Consider the following 19,617-nt stretch of genomic DNA (forward strand, 5'->3'; position numbering starts at 1 on the left):
GGAGAAGGTTTAATCAAATGAAAATACTTTTTGTGTTCAAAGGATGAACTCTGGGATTTCAAGCATGAGCTGCACCTTGGAAAATCTGTTGGAATATATTACTCTGCCTTTGAGATTACTGTAGGAATGTACTTCTTTGTAACTATCTGGCCTTTCAGAGAAATTTATAAGGAAAAAAAGATATTATTTATAAAGATGATTTATAAGACATAAAAAAGATATTATTGCTGTTCTCAATTCCAAACCAATGAAGCCATTGTGTTCATGCTTATGTTTAATAATTTCTGAAGGGGAACATGGTTGTGCGTTATGCTGCCTTCAGGTCTGGACACCCAGCCATGCACTTCTGTTCCCTTTGGGTTTTGCTTAACTCCCTTATAGCCCAATGAAGTGACTGTAGCATAGAGTGACTGTCCTCACTGAGGAGAAATTACTACTGTCATGGGCTGCAGGGTGAAGGAAGAGATGCTATGTAATTTCTAGTAATCTTTTCTTGACTGGGAGAACAAAAAAGAGAGGAAAAATGTTGGTTTACAAGTATGGCTGTAGCTTCTGTCCTACTCTATGTAATGACCAAATTGGGGTAACCAGCTGGTTCTAGTGTAAAGCCTTAGACCAGAAAGGGTCACGGGTGTGTTATATTTGGCAGGAGGAGATCTGAATCCCAGTGGCTGGGCTCAGAGATGATGCAGCCTAGAGCTGCAGTGTGGATGTGGCACTGAGACACAAGCAAGAGTGCAGGAGGCTTTGGGTTGGTAGGGGTGAGCTGGGGTTGGAGTCTAGGTAAAGGAAGGTGTGATCACAATTTGCTTCGTTTATGTACAAACACAGCAGATGCTTTAATCTCATCCTTCTCATCTTCCCAGCAGTGCTTTGAACATCCTCACCCGTCTGGCCCAGAGGTACATGACTCAGTCTGAACACAAGTCATTAGTGGTACTGCTGTTTGGTTGGTTGGTTTGTTTGCTTCCTTTCAAGAGCCAGCAGCCTCCTATGCTGCCCAGTGCTGCGTTCCCTGGTGGGGCTGCCCTGCAGAACTGCATGCCCTGTGTGCTCTGGGAGCTGGCAGGAGGCTGGGGCAGTGGCTGGTCCTGAGCCCCCAGCTGCCACTGGATCCCACAGTAGCAAAGAGAAGCAGTTTTCTGTATAAACCTTCTCTGATCGTGCTGCTGAGCATCTTGGGATTCATTACACTAGACACCAATTAGTGTGCTACCCAGCAGCAGGAGTGTTAGACGCCAGATTTTTGGAAATGAGCTTTCAATTAGAATAAATCCTGGATAACTAAATGATTCAGTACCAAAATATACGGCCCAATTCTGCTTCTGCTGGCTTCTGTACTCACAGGTACTTGCTCACTCACTGGTGCCAATTTCATTAGCACATCCACTTGCAGAAAATGTGCTCGCTGCAAATGTCAGGATAGTTACTGCCCTGAACAAAAAGTCTAACTTTAGTTTCTTTCCTTATTGCATTTGAATATTTCCTGGCAAATGAGAGCTGAACCTGGCAGCTGGCAACTCAAGCTTGACCTGTCATGTACTGAGTACGATGGGAATGAGCCACGACAGATTTGTCATATTTAACAATGAGTTTGTCAGTGTCTTGTTAGCACTGGGGGATGTACTTCCATCACAGGATTTCCTAGAAGAGAGAAAAATCCTCATGCAAAATTAAGCACAATCAGGAAGTCTCGGTTTTGACACTTCTCAAAATCTTGAGCCCAGAGGCTATAAAAACCTGACTCCTAGATTTGGCAGCTCAGCAGAAGACTTGATGTGTTCCCTATGGATGTTTCTTTCGTTTTGTTATTCCTGTTGCTAGCAGCTGCAGAGTGAATTTCCAGACCTTAGGTGTGTGGCTTATCTGGGGGATAGGCTGCCCACTGGCTGCTGTCCCTTCCAGTCATTGATCTCCAGGCTCTTGCCTGAAAGTTTGACTTTAACTGTCCATATTCCCTTGCTAAAAGAGAAGAGGCAATAAATTGACTCTAAGGAGAAGGTGATTTAGGGTTAAAGGCTGGAGGGATGCAGTAGGTGTGCTGGGGAACCCAAGGAGCTGTGGGGGATCAGCTCCTTTCTGGACCCTACCATGAGAAGTTGTGGCAGTTCCCAAATCTTCCAGGTAAGGTGGAGTGCTGCGTTTCTTCCTTTACAACTGCAACCATAAAAGAGCGTTCCGCAGCCCTAATGAGACTGAAGTAATTAAGCACTTTGGTTGCAAAGTACAGCTTTGGGGATGTTTTTCTTAAACTCCTTTCTGTCTCTGCAGTCCTTGGCGTGTAAAACAATCAGTGAAGCTATTTCTGATATTTCAGTAGAGCTTCCTGATGCCTTGTCTGGGTATTAGTCTTTACACTAAAAAGAATTTAAAAAGTGAAAAATTTCTCTTCAGTCAAATTTATGAACATTATTGATGAGGGTGAGCGTGAAAAGTGGATGCTAGAGCCACATGAGGGAACCATGGCATGCATTTCCTAAAACTCTGTGAGGTAACAGATACATGTTCATTTCTGTTGGATTGAAAGAGATTCCAATTGGTTTTTGGCAACCAAGCAACAGAAATCTGCATCTACAAATCTGAGAATTCATTCTGTGAATCTTTAAAGCGAACAAGCTTTCCAACTACTAAAACTGTGATCTTTAAAAAAAAAAAATTATTTCAATTTTTCATAGTTATTTTCTCTATGGGCCGTTATAACAAACCACCAACTTTCCTTAAACGCAGTTTCAGACACTGACTTTACACCATTCTCAGTTTTGTCCTTACGATGGAAGCCATGCTGGAACCGGATTTGCTCCACCAAATGGGAGACTCTTTCAGCTTTCTCTCTTCACCTCCTTTTATTTCTACTGCAACAGGTTGGTCTTCTAAATGTCCTGCCTGTAAGTATTTCTCGAAGTGAGCTTCGATTCTACCTGCATCTTGGCTTAAATCCTGCTTAGGTCAGTTTGCGCTGAAGCTTATGTGGGTGAGAGGGAAGTGGAGAATGTCTCCTTCACCATCCAGACTCTCCAAGTAGATTGCACAAGGTGATTCATGTTAAGGCTGCGTTTCCTTGAGAGCAATCAAATATTCTCTCTTTGTCTGTCCTTTACAGCTCAACATCATTCTTTTTTCAGCTTCTCTGGTCAATAGTGGATATATATCTTTTTAGGTCTTAATTACATCCCCAAATTGTTGTTTTTTTTGGTGTGTTTTTCTTTTTTTCTTCCAGGTCACAGAGCTCAATAATGTGAAGAATATATCACGGATGCCAAAAAGCACAAAGAAGCATGCTGTTGGGATCTACTTTAACGATGACACCTCTAAAACTTTTGCTTGTGAGTCAGGTGGGTAAAATGGCAATGCCCATGAGAACATGAGAGCATCAATTGTGAAATCATAAATGTATTATACCTACACACAGACTTTCTGGGCATTTATACAGAACTTGAGGCAGATGAGTGGTGCAAGGTATTGCAGATGGAGTGTCTTGGGACAAGAATTAATGACATTAGCCTTGGAGAGCCTGACTTGTTGGCATCAGGAGTGGAGAGGGAGCAGAATGGTATGTACAATAATGTATTGACTTCTTAAGTCTTTTGTTACTTTATTTTAAAGTCATTTGGACTGCACATAAGAACACAAAAAATAAATTGGTACCAAAAATTGTTTTTTGGTACCAATCAAGGAACCAAGTCCCCCATCCTGTTTTGTTTTGTTTTAATTGCCATCAGAAATAACAAGCATGGTAATAAGGTGCTGTAATTCAGGGCTTAAAAATTATTTTGGAATAGCACTTTTCCTCTCATACAATTTAGCTGACCTTGGAGAGGGAAACTGTATTTTCGTTGTGTGTTTTCTTATACTGTGTCTGTACAACAGTTTCAGCCTCTGACTGAAACTATTTATCAACATTGTTAAAGCAAATAATAAATAACAATAATTGCACTCAAAACCTGAGCTCTCAGCTACTTAATTTTCCTATGCAAATTAATTAATTATATGCACAAAAGCACTTGCAGTGTATTTATTCGTGCACACAGTTGTATTAATATCAGGATTATGATGGTGCAGTTCTTCTGCATCTCAACACGTTCCCAAGTGTTTGCCCTTTCAGCGCAGTGTTTTGATTGCTCCAAACATTAAGTTAGTTGAGTTGTTGGAAGGAATTGAGTCTTTATTTTTGCAATAATTGTATGAAGTGAAATAAGATCTTTTAATAGAGGTGGAAAATAGGAAATTCCTTTAATGACTTCGACAGTTAACGGGCAGGGATTTTAGACTAACCTTTTGTTTTTCTCCCAGAGAGATTCAATGTGTATTTGATGCCATCCCCTAACTTAGATGTGCATGGGGAATGTACCTTGCAGATAACATTTGAGAATATCTGTCTTTGGGACATCCAGAATCCCAGAGTCAAACTCGTCTCTTGGCCATTAAGTGCCCTCCGACGCTACGGACGGGACCCTTCTTGGTTCACCTTTGAAGCAGGGAGGTAGGTGTGTGTTTGTTGCAGTGCATCACCTTCCTCCATCATTCTGAAGTAGTGGAGAAGGGGGTCCTCGTTTTTGTTAATCACACTCCTGCTTTCCATCTATTATGACAAATGCGTTTATAAGAAACATAAATGCAGTTCCTCCTTCTAGAGTTGTTGTTCCTTATCGCTTCCTGCAGCTTGAACTTAATGAACTGAAGTCTTTGTGTGGCGGAGGCTGGAGCACCTGTTGATTGAACTAAACTCCCAAATCCTTTTTAAAGGCTGTGGTTGCTTTATTTTAGATAAGCACATTAAAGAATTACAATCGTAAAAGAGAAACACATCATGCAATTAACATATCTGGAAAGAGAAGAGGCATTTAAACGTCCATCCTCTGTACTGCTGAAGAATTTAGTTCTCTCAGGAAAAGGGATGTGTTTTTAGTTCTCTGATTGTGCATGAGCTGTGGTAAGACATTACCGTTGGGATGCTGAGGATAACGTGTTTAGGGTTTCAAGTGAAAGACAAAGCTCATTACAGGTAATATGAAAGCCCTGAAAGGGGAAGAAGGAAAATTAATCCCCTCTTTTAAGTCTAAATTTCAAAAATCTGGGTTTTGTGCATCAACTCTCTAGAGCTCATGCACTTTCAAGGGTTGTACTCACCTGAGTCTGTGTTTGGCCAAAGTGTGGGTTAAAACAGTAAGATTGTGCTAGGGCTGTTAAAGCCCGTGCGAATAACTTTCTTCAGTTCTTCAACAACCTTTGTTTCATTCTGCTTGTGCAGTGATGGCTCTAAAGCTGCACGGCGCAGTGCTACAGATCCTTGCGAGCAAGTGAAAAATCTCACATCTGGCTCCTGTCTGCTCTCACTTTGGCAGGATGTGCGACACAGGAGAAGGACTGTTCATCTTTCAGACACGAGATGGGGAAGCAATCTATCAGAAGGTTCACTCGGCTGCTCTGGCCATAGCAGAACAACACGAGCGCCTGCTGCAGAGCGTGAAAAATTCAATGGTACGGCTGTGCGCTCCGCTTGCTATTTCACATAAGTGAGCGATGCCTCAGTGTGACTTCCTTTAGATTCACAGGCAGAAAGCAGTCTTGAGTATTGCTCTTAGTAAATTTGTCTCAATTATTATATTTAGGGTAGTGTTTGGATCCTTGAAAAGCAATCCCAGTTACAAACAAGGAAATGTATAGTCTTTGGTATCTGTGGTTGGAAAGCCACAAGTGTGATTTAATACAGAGATGATGAGCTCCCATCAATCCGTAGTTTCCTTTCTTATTAACTTATTCTAATTAGTCACCATCATGAGTTTGTTTAGAAACATTTCTCATCCATCTATTTGCAGAATGTGGCTCGTGCTCAGTTTTTTGTTTGTTAATTGATGCCTACGCTTCAAGCATGACTTGGAATGAGTTGTATGGCTCAGGTTAACCTGTGGGAGGGAGGACTACATGTTTGTCTGATCTCTTGGTGGATGCCTGTTTTTCACAAGTGCTTTTTGTGTCTGAAACTCATTTTATGATGCTCATTACCCCTAGAAAGTATAGGAGTATAAGGTGCAAAGTTAACCTACGAACTGAGAACAGATAGTGTGGGATCTCCATGTGTGATGTCAGAAGAAGGTAGTTTGATGATACTTGTACGTAGCATGTTTCCAGGTCTTATTTTGTATGTTTTCTCATGAATTCTGTGGGGTCAGAAGGAATCTTCTGTTCATCCTGTGTCCACAGTCAGTCTCTACACTGTAGGACTCTCAGACTTTCTAGAATGCATAAAATGTGCAGAATGGACAACTATGGAAGAGCCTGGCCATATGCAGCTTCTCTACTTCAGGCAGTACTAATTGGTTCATGCAATCTGCAGTGAAAACTGTCTTTTCCTTTCTATGAAAAGTGCTGCTGTTATCCACATCCATGTCTAATCCTTTCAGTAGTTCTACTCATTTCCTGAACTTGAGACAGAATGGAAGTCAAATCTGTGATAGGAAGCTATTTCTCTTAACAGTATAATGAGGAGGAGCAATAGAAAATTATTTTGAAGTGTTCTGACAGACTCTGTGTACTGCATAGCTGCTTCAGCCCAACATGCAGCTGGATAGGTCATTCTGTCATCTCTTGTAGAGCAGGTGAGCAAATGAGTGAGAAAGCACAGAAGACTCGAATCTGTTTAGGGGTAATGCAGGCCATGTATGCCCATTTCCAGCAAGGAACAGACCAGTTAGCATGGCAGTTTCCAGTTGGTGCTACCCAGTTTACTTCTGGCTGGTGTCACCTCAGTGAAGCCGTGTCCATGAGGACAAGTACTGACCCAAAGCCTGTCTTGTTCAAGAATGCCCAAAATTCCTTGATTTGAGACAGATGGGAGATGATGTAAGCATGCATCAGTAACTAACTGAAGCAGATTGGAAGTAGCCTAGTCTACGTCAGCGTACATAGCAAACATTTGTAGCAAACCAGCATCAGATGGGACTGAGCAAGCTGTTGAGAGCGTGAATTTTGTTTAATAAAAAAAAAAAAAAAAAAGACAATTCATTAGCTTTTACCTCCTGAAGCGAATAGGTTTTCAGGCTATTTCATATTAGTGGTTTTGCATTCATGTAGTAGCATCTTTAATACACGGTGTCTGACAGTGTGCTGTAAAATTTGTTTTACAAGTGCCCATACATTCAACAGATGCACAATTGCTATAGATTTCAGCAGAGAGCAGCTGTACAACCTCAGAAGCTTTTTCATGAACACTGTGTCCAACCACAACCCCTAAATCTAGTTTTATAGACCCAAGAGCACTAAACAGGAAATAAGAACATATTCCTGTTGAACTGAAAGCCATGTAATTTAAGATCTGAATATAATTGCTTCAGACAGGTCCATATGCCCATGAATATAAGTCTCCCAACTCTGTCATAGAAATGTCTGGTTCCAATATAGTCAGGCTTAGTTCCTTCTTTTGGTTTCAAGGATGCTCAGATTTAGGAGTTCAGACTGAAGATCATTACATTAATGCAGAGATCAGATAGCTGCTTTTGCTGATCACAGGATACCTTGTGAGGGTCATCTTCATTGTTCAGGTTGATTGATTTTCCTGGTACTTTAATTCTGCTTGAACACTTCCAAGGGGAGTCTATATGGAGGCTTGCACTTCACACCCAGCGGTCTGAGCTGCATTAGGTTGTTTTTGTCTCCAAGAATTAATAACCCCTTGTGATATTTTTTTTTTAATTGTGTTAGTGAAGCTAGAGCTACTATTTACAAAAAAGATAAATAAGAGATGGGAGACACTGGTAGTGAGACATGAAGTCTCCTCTGAGTGGCTTCTGAATCACAGAATTACAAGGTTGGAAACGACCTGCAAGATCATCCAGTCCAACCACCCTCTCATTCCTATCAGTACCACAAGCTCCTAAACCATCTCTCGTAGCTCCTCATCCAGGCGCCTCTTGAACACTGCCAGGGATGGCGACTCCACCACCTCCTTGGGCAGGCCATTCTAGTGCCTGACCACCCTTCTCCTTTCCCCTGGCTGCTGCTACATCAGTGAGGTGAGCATGGGAGACAGGGCTGTGGTGCTCAGCACCTGAGAGCTCCTGGGGGCTGAGCAGTAAGGGGGAGTTGGATGTCCCACATTGGTAAAACAAATGGAGCTGCCAAGTTCTGCTGAGCGTGGGCTGTGATGTCTGACACCTCCCCAGCAGCCTCGTGCTCATAGCTCACTGTGTTGGTGCAGTGTGGCTGTATCTGCCTGTGGATGCTGCAAGGATTGTAGGAATGAGTGAGGTGGGCTTCCTCAGCCAGAGCCTCCCCCTGACAGCCTGTGGTGTGTGATGGCGTTCTGGTGAGGTTTGATGTGCTGACCAGGGTCTAACATACATTCACAAGTGGGCTTTGGTTGTTTTGCTTTCCAGTGAATTCAAAGATTTCTTTTTTTAAAGAAGGAAAGAGCAAATTCTGCTTAGCGATGCATGAAGCTGTTCTGGTCAGTGGCAACTCACCTTGTCCAGCTGCTCCTTTTCTGCATTGCCAGACAAAGAAATGAAAATACCTATTCAAATTGCAGGCATATTTTCTTTCCTTTTCGAGCAACCTTCAAAGCTAACTCGGAAGAAAGCTAACTCTTAAGCAGGCAGTGGTTTTGCCTCCTGTGCTAGTTTCACTAATTGCTAAGAAGAGAGTGAGAGGCTGTGGATTAGGTGCACTCCAATTAACAAGTTATTCGTTATATTAATGGTATGTGGAGTTTTATGTCTTGCTTGATCCTCTGCTTGCAGCCACTGCCCATGCATGCTCCAGCACGGAGTTCTGGCTGGCTTTGACCTGCTTATGGTACTCGGTGCCTCTGTGGAATAAAGCCAGGCCATTAGCAAGTAATTCCTGCTTCCTCGGTTGCCACAGAGATACAGTGGGCTAATTGTGAGAATGAAATCCATCATCATTACAGCTGCTTTTGCTCACAGTCTGAGGTGTTTTGATGAAGTGCTATGTATTCAGGACATAAAATATTCGTTCTTTTCCCCAGCTGTGGGTTTTCTAATTCTTTCCCATGCTGATTGAGATCAGGTCAGGCATCTCTTCTGCCCCTTCTGTGTCTTTATCTTCTTTCTCAGGCAGTGTGTTTTTCTCCACTGATACCCTCCTGGCTGTCCTCCTGGCAGCTGGGCTGTGGCTCAAACCACCTGAGTTTGCTGCCTGACTCACTTGTGAGTGCACAAGCCTAGAAGTGCCATCAGTGAGGAAGCACGTTCTGCTCCGGCCGTGGGTCTCTCGTTGTTTGTTTCCATGGAGCTGTTGTGTTAGGTGACACCACAAGTGATGTTGGGGCTTCAGTGATGGAACTGTGATAAATACTGTGTGGTGGAGGTGGCAGCTCGTGCTGTGCAGTGACTCACCCTTCCGACATGGGGGTGTGTGTTCTAAGAGCAAAGGTTGATCTGGGTTTGCTTTTGTTTTTGTTTTGATTTCCCTTGACGTTGCAGGCACAGCATCCACCATACAGAGGGAGTTTGAGGGTTTTGGCCCCTCTAAAGAACCTCAAAATGGCTCTTCAGTAACAGGCAACTCTCTTGTAAAAGGTTCTGTCACCTCAGGTTTTGTGAAACTATAATGTAAGAGCTTGCTCTTTTCCTGAAAAGCATTTTTATAAATAGAAAAGATCAAGTACAGGTTTGGTATCTTCAAACTAATGTTTTTCTGAGCTTTGGAAAAAAGAGAATTTTAGTTCTACTATGAAGTTTATGATAAAACCCAGATATTATTATCAGCCAGCATATGCATACTACTGAATTCATGTGAAACTTGTCTAATCAGGTTCTTGGTGTGCTGAGGTTGTACGTAGCTTTGGGAAGCTGCTTATGTAGTTGCTGCGTAGCTGTCAGAGGAGGAGCGTTTTTCTGCCTCCCACTGAACCTCAGTTTCTGTTTCAGCTACTTGAGTTAGACCTCCCTGCAGAGGCAGCAGTGCTGGCGCAGGAGCAGGGCAGCACGAAGGTGAGCTCTGGTGTGTAAAGCAGCGTGACTTCCTAACGTGTGGTGTGTGCCCCCAGCCTAACCCCGAGTCAGTCCCTGCTGGCTGCAGGATGGGCAGATGGACAGAGGGAGATGCTGTGCTGAAATGCCATTAGAAATCTTTTCAGGCAGTGGTTGTGCTCTTCCCTGAGGACCTTCAGTGTGCACAACTGCCTCCTTCATATCCGTTTACTGCTTTGCAGCTTCAGATGAAGATGACCGAGCGAGCCGTGTCCCTCAGCACCATGGTGCCCCTGCCCCGCAGTGCCTACTGGCAGCACATCACACGGCAGCACAGCACCGGCCAGCTCTACGGCCTGCAAGGTAAGGAGGAGCTGGGGAGGGCTGCTGAGGCAGGGCAGTGTCTCTCCATCTCTCTGAACACTGATGCTCAGTTTCAGCCAGTTGCCACTGCTGTCAAATTAATGGAGGGAAGTGCTTGTCCAACCTGAGTTGGAGAGGTTGGCATCAGAAGGATGCTCATCTTGCTTTTCAGTGGAGGGGTGACTTCATGGCACAGTTTTCTCTCTAGATCTGTCATCTAAATAGATGACAGTTTCTGAAAAGTTGAAGTTCTTACTCTGAGCCATCAGGGAGCAAAGAGAGTCTCTTGACTTCCACTCAGTTTCATTTTTCCCTCTCCCTGGAAGACGGAAGTGAAAAGTGAGGTCTTCTGGGATCTGTAGTTAAACCATGGAGGCGAGAAGCTGTGGTGAAGCTGGGTCCACTCCTGGTCCTGGACTTGGTCAACAGTTTATGCCTAATATGTCCACAATCAATGTAAGGCAGGACCTTACTGAAGCTAACAAGGCCTAAAACAATGACTTACCGAGGGTCCGTACCGGAGACGTGAGGGATCTCCGTGCAGGCACAGCTCCAGGTGGGCTGCGGGGTTTTTCTGGAGGGCTTCTTTCCCGGCTGCGCTCCGCGGTCCCCGGGGGCCATCTAGTGGCACTACGCTCCCCGAGCTGTGGGATGGGCTGCAACTGGAGCTGGTGAGCAAGGAAGGAAGGAAGGAAGGAAGGAAGGGTCGGGGTACGCAGAAGAGACCCCGGAGAACAGACGGGACGCGTGGTGCAGGTGAGGCAGCACGATGCTGAGGGGCAGAGCTGTGGCTGGCTGCGGCTTTCTTCTCGCAGTGTGTAGACGGATGGAATAACGCTGTGCTTGGGAAATCTTACAGCGGTGGTGATTTGATTTATTTATTTATAGCTCTTTTTTTTTTTTTTTTTTTTTTTTAGTCCTTCAGGTAGGAGGAGAAGCAATGATTCTTAGATACTCATTTTACACGTTTAAATTAAGCAGGAGGCTCCGACCTCTGCAGAGCACGGAGTGTCAGCGGTTGTAGTTAGAAATCCAGGGCTGACACCCGACACAGGCGGCTACGCTCCATTCTCATCCCTCTGGCTGTAACAGCTCGTCGTTTTGTCCTGTTCCTTTTTTCGAACGCTAGAGGGGGCATGCAGCGCGTGGAAAGCCCCAGCGAAGCCTCTGCCGTGTTTCGGACGGAGGGAAGAATAACGCAATAGAAGCAGCACGCGAACGCCTGTTGGCGCTGGTTCATACCGGGATGCGGGCAGGCGATGCTGTGACACACGGGAGCGGCGCTGAGCCCGTCAGGCACTGCTATGGCTGTGCCTGGGTGTATTTTTAGTTATTAGTGCAGTCATTCAGCACTGTGTTGACTCAGCGTAAACAGACTGTATGGGGACAGTCCACTTGTTTTGTATTTAGAACAGCTTGTTAAACTGGAAAGGGGATCCTTGGAGGTTGTGGTCATGAGAAAGCAGTAGAAGTCTTTGAAAAGTCCTGGTCTTTGAGAAGGGAAAAATAAAGCCGTGCAGGCAGTGTTGTAATCAGGATAGATAGTGAAGTCATCTCTTTCAGCTGTTGGGGACTGTCCCAGTGCCACCCTGAGCATCTCCAGTTAAAGCACATTGCCCAAAGCTTCAAATGCTTCAATTCATATTGAAAATCTGAGTGGAGCTGTTTCTGAGATGAAGCAGCAGGTTAATTATACCTATCCCTATTTTAAGGACGTAAGCTGTAGTTCACATAGTGATCTACAGGGCGCTGAGTACAGTCGCTGTGCCTCACTGAGCACTGTTCTGTTTTTCATCCCGGCACACACCAGATGTCTCAAGCCCTGTGAAGCTCCATCGGACAGACACGTTTCCAGTCTACAGATCAGATCATCGATAAAGGGCTGCCAAGAACTTTACAAACTCTTTGTCTTCTGATGTGCTGCCCTGGTACCGGGATGACACGGATGATGCAAAGCGAGGATAGAAACACTGAGAAGTGTGGGCTGGATGGGAAGTTACTGCAATACAAAGGTGGCGTGTCGTCTTTTGTTTTGTTTTTCTTTCCAACTTTGCCAAAAGTTAAAATGATTCTGTAGAAACTGGGGGTGGGAACAAAACCATCTCACCCTGCAGTGGTTCTTTTCTATCCTACAGCTGGACAGACAAGTTGCTCCCTAAATATTTCCAAATGTTTTTGTATGATACCTATGTTGTAAATAGAAGACTTTCCTGTTGTAGTGTGGTTTCATCCTGTCCGTTACAGCTGTCATCCTTGTTTGTAATGCTTATCTTCAGTTCTTGACGTGACTGTTCAGCATAACCCCCGACCTTTGAAATAGTGGCCAGTTTTAAGCAGCTGTTGGATTTCAATCTTTTCCTGTTTGAACCCCGATGGAGACTTGGTTTGTTTCTATTAAAAGCTCACTCTCTGTTGTCTGTTTCCTGTATTTATTTCCATCCCTGTAAATGTTTGAAATAAAAGCAATTCCCAGTTAATTGGTGGCCCAGCACTTCGTGTTGTCACCATCAGCACAGTGAGCAGAGCTGCTGCAAAGCCGAAGGGACAGCGGGGGGGGGGGGGTGGTGGGTGAGGGTTCCCCCTTCCATCTCTAATGACAGCTCCTCTCATTGAAGTGTGAGGGAGCAGACTGAGCAGGACTCTCACAATGCTACACAGCAGAAGATTTTCCTGTTTTGTGACCATAACCACAGCATCTACCACTGCCATACAGGCACCTTAAAAAGACTTCCAAATTAGCTTGGTTGGTTTTTGCACAGTGGCCAGAAGAAAAGAGGATAGAAGGCTGTGATTATCCTGATTACAAGTGAAGCCCTGCATTTAACTGAATATATTTAAGTTATTAAGTTTTGCTTGCTTGATGGGGGGGCATAAGTAAATTGTTTCATCATTTCAGTGGAACAGCTGTATTTCTGTGGGTTGGGTTTTTTGGTTTTTTTTTTTAATGTTTGGACTGTTGTTGATATTCAGAATTAAAATTGTTAGCATTTAATTCCGCTTTCCTTCTCCCACCTTGCAGCAGAAAAGCACAATTAATATTTAAACAGGTGAACAACTCTTGAAGCTTGTGACTCGCAGCCAGAATGTCGTTAATTTAAATAATCATTCAGATAAATGAATGCAGTAAGAGTTTGTATCCCAGTCCTGCTGCTGAGCAGATCTGGAAAATGCATGATAATAACAGCGCTGCCTCAGGCGCTGGGGTCGGGGTCACGGTGTGGTGTTTCTGTGTATTCATTAACTTTCACAAGGGCAGATTGATCTTCTGTTCTTCAGGAGCAGTAATGAACCGTTTTCTTATTTTTAGGGAATATTCTATCACTGCTTCTAGCCATGTAGCACTTAAAGACAAGCTGTTTGCAAACAGGAGGTTCTAATTAGAACTTGGGTCTCAGCTGCATTGATTGCACTGTGCTTCTTGGGTATTTGGGATTTACAAGTGCCAGGAAATCAACTTGCCAGGGAGAAGGTTTGTGTTGTAGTGGTTTTCTCTCCAGCATGTAGCCCGCACACCCTTCTGTTTTCTGACAAGCCTGTAGAAGGGCCTTAGCTGCAGACACGCAGGCTGGGTGGTTCTGGGTTCGGGTATCTCCCCAGCTCTCTGCCTTCTAAATGCTTTGGAAACGTTAGAAATAGAAGATGTGAGGGGTTTGGTTTGTCCTAGGCTGACTAAAATAAATGCACAGCCTCTCTGTGAGGTGAATGCCTGCCCTTTCTCTCATTTCTCTGGTTGCCATTCCTTACTGTCTTGTCCTCTGCTTTTACATTCTGCTGAGAGCTTAAAGCTAGCATATAGTCTGCAGAACTGGACAGGCTGCTTCTGTGTAGTGTGTGAAATCGTGCTTACATGAAATTACAGCTTTCAAGAAGATATTGTCCACATTTTGAGATCACTGGATAAAAGTCAGTACAAAATAGAAGAGCACTGGCAATGAGAAATTCACTTGTTAATTTAATTTATCCTATCTCACTTACTGACTGAGTAGAGGGCTTAGTTTTACAGAGTGAGATGAAATATCTACAGACCAAATGATATAGAAAGCCTTTTGTGCTGAAGGCATTGCATGCTCTCAGAATATATGGTCCATAAAACAGAAGTAAATAGTTGCATAAATATTTATTTCTCCATGAACGTGTAATGATGCACCTGAAAGCCACACAGTATTAATGGTGCATGATCTCTATTTTTGGCACATTTAGTCAAATTAAAGCATACCTACATTTAGCATAAATGAAGCACATAACTATAGCTCTGCAGTGCAGGAGGGGAAAAGATAGCAATGTCAGATTGATAGCTGCTCTGCCAGCTGTGAAGGATGCGGAGCTGCAGCTGCTGGAGGGCTCTGCTGTCCCTTTGGTGCCATTGAAATCTGACCTACTGAAAACCACACTTGAGTTTGGGAACTATGTCACTTGGGTCGAGTTCTGTGTTGGGTTTAGCTGGAGTTAATTCCCAGCTCATCTTCTTTCTGAGGCTGCTGGCACAGGCCATCCAAAAGCAGAAGCACCAAGCAAGGGCAGCGATCTCTTTCAGTGTTGGTGCTGAGCTGTGGTGGCTTATGAAGATCGCTGAGTCGTGGTGTGAAGAGTCAGAAGTGAAACAAAGGGAAGGTAGGTGGTAACGTTCAGGGGTGAATTCTGAAAATAAACCTTTGCATGAATCATTATCAAGAGCACTTTTGGTTTTGTGTGTTACTCAAGTTTCAGATTATTTTGTTTCACTTTATTGTTGCCAAACAAAGGTAGGACTGCCCATTAACTTCAAACCAATTAGGCTTGTGTTGTTTTATCACTGACAAAGGCTTTTTCATGCCAGGTGGGGAGAATTGGGCTGGAAAACACTCATCTGTAAGATAACTGGAATTAAGAACCCTTGGGTAGAGGCACTTGTGGAAGATTGTTTTGTGCTTTTGTTTGTATTCTTTCCCTGGGGATTCTCGTCCTGCTGCAGTGTGTTGTTTTACTGAGGAGCAGGCGTTTAAATCAGAGCACCAAGCAGATGACATCAGGAAGGGTTGGTTGTTTCTGGTGTCAGAGCTCCTCCAAGCTCTCTCCTGGAGCTGCACAGCCCCAAATAAAACCTGACATTTGAGCAAACCCAGGTGATATTTGTGTTATTTGCAATAGTCACCTCCTGATTCAGCTTTACACTGGGAAATTGAACAACTGAGCTGCTGAAGGCAGCAGGAATCCTTTCCTCTGGAATAGCTGGGCTGTGGTCAGGCAAGCTTCTGTTAACACCCTTGGGACTCATCACCAAACAGCAATGGCATTATTACCAGCTGTCACTGCTGATGTCCATGTGAGCATTAGGTCTGAAACACACAACACAAATCAAGAAATCCAAGTCCAGTGAAATAAGAAAAGAAAATCCTGGGAATGGAAGGTTCACATTGCAATTTTGAATCTATTTGAATCAGCTGATAGGCTGGTGGTACTTCTTTATGTATTATTTGATGATATCACTGCTAGTTAATTTGTTTGGTCAAGATTAGGGGATTCTGAAGAATAATGCTATCTTTTTATTAACAGTATTTATGTAATGCAGGTTGGGATGCCAGAGAATGAGCCATGCTACATTTGCATGCAGGCTGGAAGCCCCAGAAACAAGAATGTTGAGTTACTCATGTTATTTTACTAGCATCGAACCCAGCAACATGCTGATAACTTAAATATCCATTTCCTCCCTTCGCAGCATAGATCGAAGATAGAATTCATTCCATCAGGGAAGCACCCTCAGGAAATCCAGAGCTGTTGGCTGCAGCAAAGCTGAGCATAAAACACCTTTGGATCTATCAGTATGTGTGTCATTCCTGATGAGAGTCTTTAATCACCCCCACCCGATCTGGGGAGACAGGAATCTCCTGTTTTTTCTTTGCAGAATGAGTGGTGCAGATTTTTATTATTTTATTCAATTTTTTTACTTTATTATTTTTAATAAATAGAATCAGCACTCAGTATATCCTGTATACTGTATACCAGTATGACCAGTAACTAACTGCCCTTGCAGTAGACATAGTATGCAGTTTGTTTTCGTGCATGGTCAGATGTGGCAATTGAGCCAAGGGGAATGATGAGCCACGAAAGCCGTCGCTACCTTGTGGAAACCTGCAGATTGCCAATAATTTAATAAAACATGTGCTGCCTTAGATCAAATACTCCTCCTTTTGCTCTGCAATGAAACTGTGAGATCTGAGCAGGAGGAGTGCTGAGACATTGTGCTTTCTGAATCAGGAAATTGCTGAGTACCTACAATCATCAGCTGCTTCACTTATTCTTGGTAGCGGGGCGTATCTGTGTTTAAATAGATGTTATGGTTCTGGCTGTAAGCAGGAAATGAAAAATAAAGTAGAAAGAAAAAAAAAAACCAACAACTCCATTGGAACAGAAAAATAAAAGCAGATGATTTCCAACCAACTGTTAAAAAGTGAGGCACTGAATTTTAGAATATAAAATGCAAAGCCAATACCAAGAGCTCTTGCTGGTGGCACTGCTGGGGCTGGCAGGGGAGCTGGGCAGTGGGCTGATGGCTGCAGCGTGGCACACACACAGCTGTCCTGTGTATTATGAGCACCTGCAGGGTGAGTTCACATAGGGAGCGAATGATGCAGTGCATCACTATGTGGTACTGACACCTTTCAAATTATACATGCCCAATATTTATATCGATTGGTTGCAGAATGAATGCTTCAAAACTAAATTCCCATTTTGGTTGCTCTGTAAGGCGCACAATTGATGGCCCAGTGATTCTTCCTGTTCCCTTTCCTCCCGGCTCCAACCAAGCACAGCAGATGGTTACATTTACTGCTTCACCTCAGAGCACAGAGGAAGGCGCTGACTCTGCCATTATGCACCGAAATCCACATCTGACCCCAAGGACTGCGGCAGGAGCAGAGCCAACTAAGAGCCCCATTCATTAACATGATCTCATTCCCACAGGTGTGATTTTGCTGTTTCTTCCCTGGAATCTGCAGACTTTGGGTTGGTGGTAACCAGTCAGTTTCCTTGTGGGAATGGGCTGAGTGGAGAGACTTGTGGGCTGTGAATTCATGAAGATTTTTCTTGGATTGATTACAGATAACATTCATGCTTATTTGCTATTAAGTATGAGGGAGGTTGTTTTGTGTTGTGGTGTGCTTTCCATTCCTTCAAGGATGCACGTTACATAGTTCTTTTCATGCTGCACTCAAAGTTAATAGGCTAATTAATTTGGTGCCAAAGCCTAGCAAGAATACTTAAATCTCATAGCATAATTGTGCTGGGGTCAGGTAAGGTGGTGGTTGTGGCTTTGCTTCTGTATCTCCTATAGGACTTAGTGGTATGAATTGCACAGAGTGATGCCATCCGAGGGGCTGCTCAGTGCAGAGCCCAGCAGTGGAAAGGCACAGCCCTAGGTCACACAGTGTGCACATGGCAGGAGCGTGGTGCTGTGTGTGCAGGCAGTGGCCCCAGGTGACTCTCCATGCACTGAAATGTCTGCCTTTGGGCAGCAGAGATTGAATCCTTGGAGTAACGAAAGTGCCAAATGCAAAATAATATCAAATGCCTCCTTTATTTTGATAACAAATGTGCTCAGGAAGGTTATAATGCAGCTGAACGACCGGCACACCTTCACAATGACAGCAGTAGGAGCAAAGGACCAGCATGGCTCTTGCAGTGACTCTCTAGCAGCAGGTGGGGACTTGTTGCACTCTACAGACTCAGCTCCAGTGACCCGGTGGGGTAAAGTGGCTGAAATCCACTCCCCAGGAAACTTCACATCTATGGGTGGAAAGCTGCCGTTGCTGCTTATCTGCCAGCTGGAGTCTCTGTGAGCTGTATTTCTTTCTTGAGCTTGTTATCTGATTTCAGTTCTGTCAGTGAGATGATTCCCAAATACCCTGGGGGATGTTCTTCATTCGGGGTGTTCATTGTCTGTAAATGCCCCCAGCCCCATATATTTGTTTTCTGCAGACTTGAGTCTGAAAATGAAGCAATAAACTCTGCAGTTTGTTGTGGCTGTGCAAAATCTGCAATCTGATTTATTAATTCACCTGTTCTGAGGGTTTTGTTTTCAGTGCTGTCTGCTGCAGTTCAAAGGGTCCTCTGTGTTTCCTTTTCAGTATTTTCCCCCTAAAGCTACAACTGTTTTTTCCCAAATGCACTGTTCATGCCATTCACCTGTCATCAGCTCTTCCACAACCCTAAATAACCCAGCAACAAACAACCCCCAAACAAAAGCAAAGATCTTGATAGATGTAAATTATTACCACTTTTCAGAAGTCATCTTGGTCTGCTCGTGATTTCTAACCTCATTAACAATAGTACTGAATAGTATGAAAGGACTTCTTTGCACATTTGACATAAAGGACTTCTATAATAGAAGTGGTAGTGAAGGAAATGTCATTTTAACTGTTTGGGTTTGTCCTTAGGATTTATCTTTGCTGTGGGCTTAAAGTAGACTTGCCCGCATTTCCCTCAAACTCCTCTACCCTCTCTGCCTGTGCTCCAGGGTCCTTTTACAGGACTGGAGCACAGGCAGAGGAAGAACAAACATCAGAGGCAAATCATGCAACCAATTGCATCCTACTTGGCCTTCATACAGATCGTGGTACTGTTACCTGTGAAAGGTACTGACTTCAGATAAGGAGCATTTCCATCACCAGTGTGGAAGAGAATAATTTTTTGGTCCCAGAACCCTCCTTTGATGACACTTAAGTGCACCACACTCGTCTCCTAACTGCCAAATGTCTCTCCAGGAAACTCATTTTGAGTTCTCCCATTAGAACTCAGTGTTACTCAGAAATAAGTGTTCTGCTACTGGGTTCTCAGGGATCACTGGGGATAGCTACCATACAGAGATGCTATCAGCTTCAGATAAATGCACTGCAGTCCAAGAAGCACGCTTTGGCTTTTTGGTAAATATTGATGTTCCTTATTCAGTAGAACACAAAAAATTAGGTTTCTTAACTGAGCTCTATCATTCTCCCATAAATATTTCCCGTTCCTTTGGACTGTTTAAGCATACACAGTAAAAGAACATTTTTTAAGTGCCTGAAATGCCTCAGTGTTATACACTGAATAATAAAGAACAACAGAATTTTGTCTCTTTCAAAACAGAACAGTGAATTTTGCCTGGAATACTGCTGACCCTTTTGAGGCATCTGGTTGCCAACATAATGGGTCTCGATGGGGATTCATAGCTATTATTTTTCAAGCTACAGTTTAAAATTTGGAAGTCATACAACAGAATGTTTTCCCAGGCTCAGACACCTCAATAGTCTTAAAAGTGATCAGGTGGAAGCCACACAAAGACCAAAATTAACTGCAAATCCCACCAACCCAC

General features: G+C 43.7%; 1 protein-coding gene across 8 annotated transcripts in view; it reads left to right on the forward strand.

Moving 5' to 3' along the window:
- Window positions 1-12,706, forward strand: part of DOK5 (docking protein 5) — a 514,932-nt gene extending 502,226 nt beyond the window's left edge. For 3 of the 8 annotated variants that reach the window (XM_048963029.1, XM_048963030.1, XM_048963023.1), the window contains exons 3-10: window positions 2,862-2,885; window positions 3,218-3,332; window positions 3,410-3,550; window positions 4,291-4,480; window positions 5,343-5,478; window positions 9,888-9,950; window positions 10,172-10,292; window positions 12,103-12,706. In XM_048963029.1, coding sequence (XP_048818986.1) covers window positions 3,254-3,332; window positions 3,410-3,550; window positions 4,291-4,480; window positions 5,343-5,478; window positions 9,888-9,950; window positions 10,172-10,292; window positions 12,103-12,170 — 798 coding nt within the window. In that variant the 5' untranslated portion in view covers window positions 2,862-2,885; window positions 3,218-3,253 and the 3' untranslated portion in view covers window positions 12,171-12,706. The remainder of the gene's footprint in view (window positions 1-2,861; window positions 2,886-3,217; window positions 3,333-3,409; window positions 3,551-4,290; window positions 4,481-5,342; window positions 5,479-9,887; window positions 9,951-10,171; window positions 10,293-12,102) is intronic. The other 5 variants (XM_048963024.1, XM_048963027.1, XM_048963025.1 and 2 more) reach the window with 5 other exon arrangements.
- The last annotated feature ends 6,911 nt before the right edge of the window (window positions 12,707-19,617 follow it).

Source organism: Lagopus muta, chromosome 16 (genome assembly GCF_023343835.1).
Source record: "Lagopus muta isolate bLagMut1 chromosome 16, bLagMut1 primary, whole genome shotgun sequence".
NCBI classification, from domain to species: Eukaryota; Metazoa; Chordata; class Aves; order Galliformes; family Phasianidae; genus Lagopus; species Lagopus muta.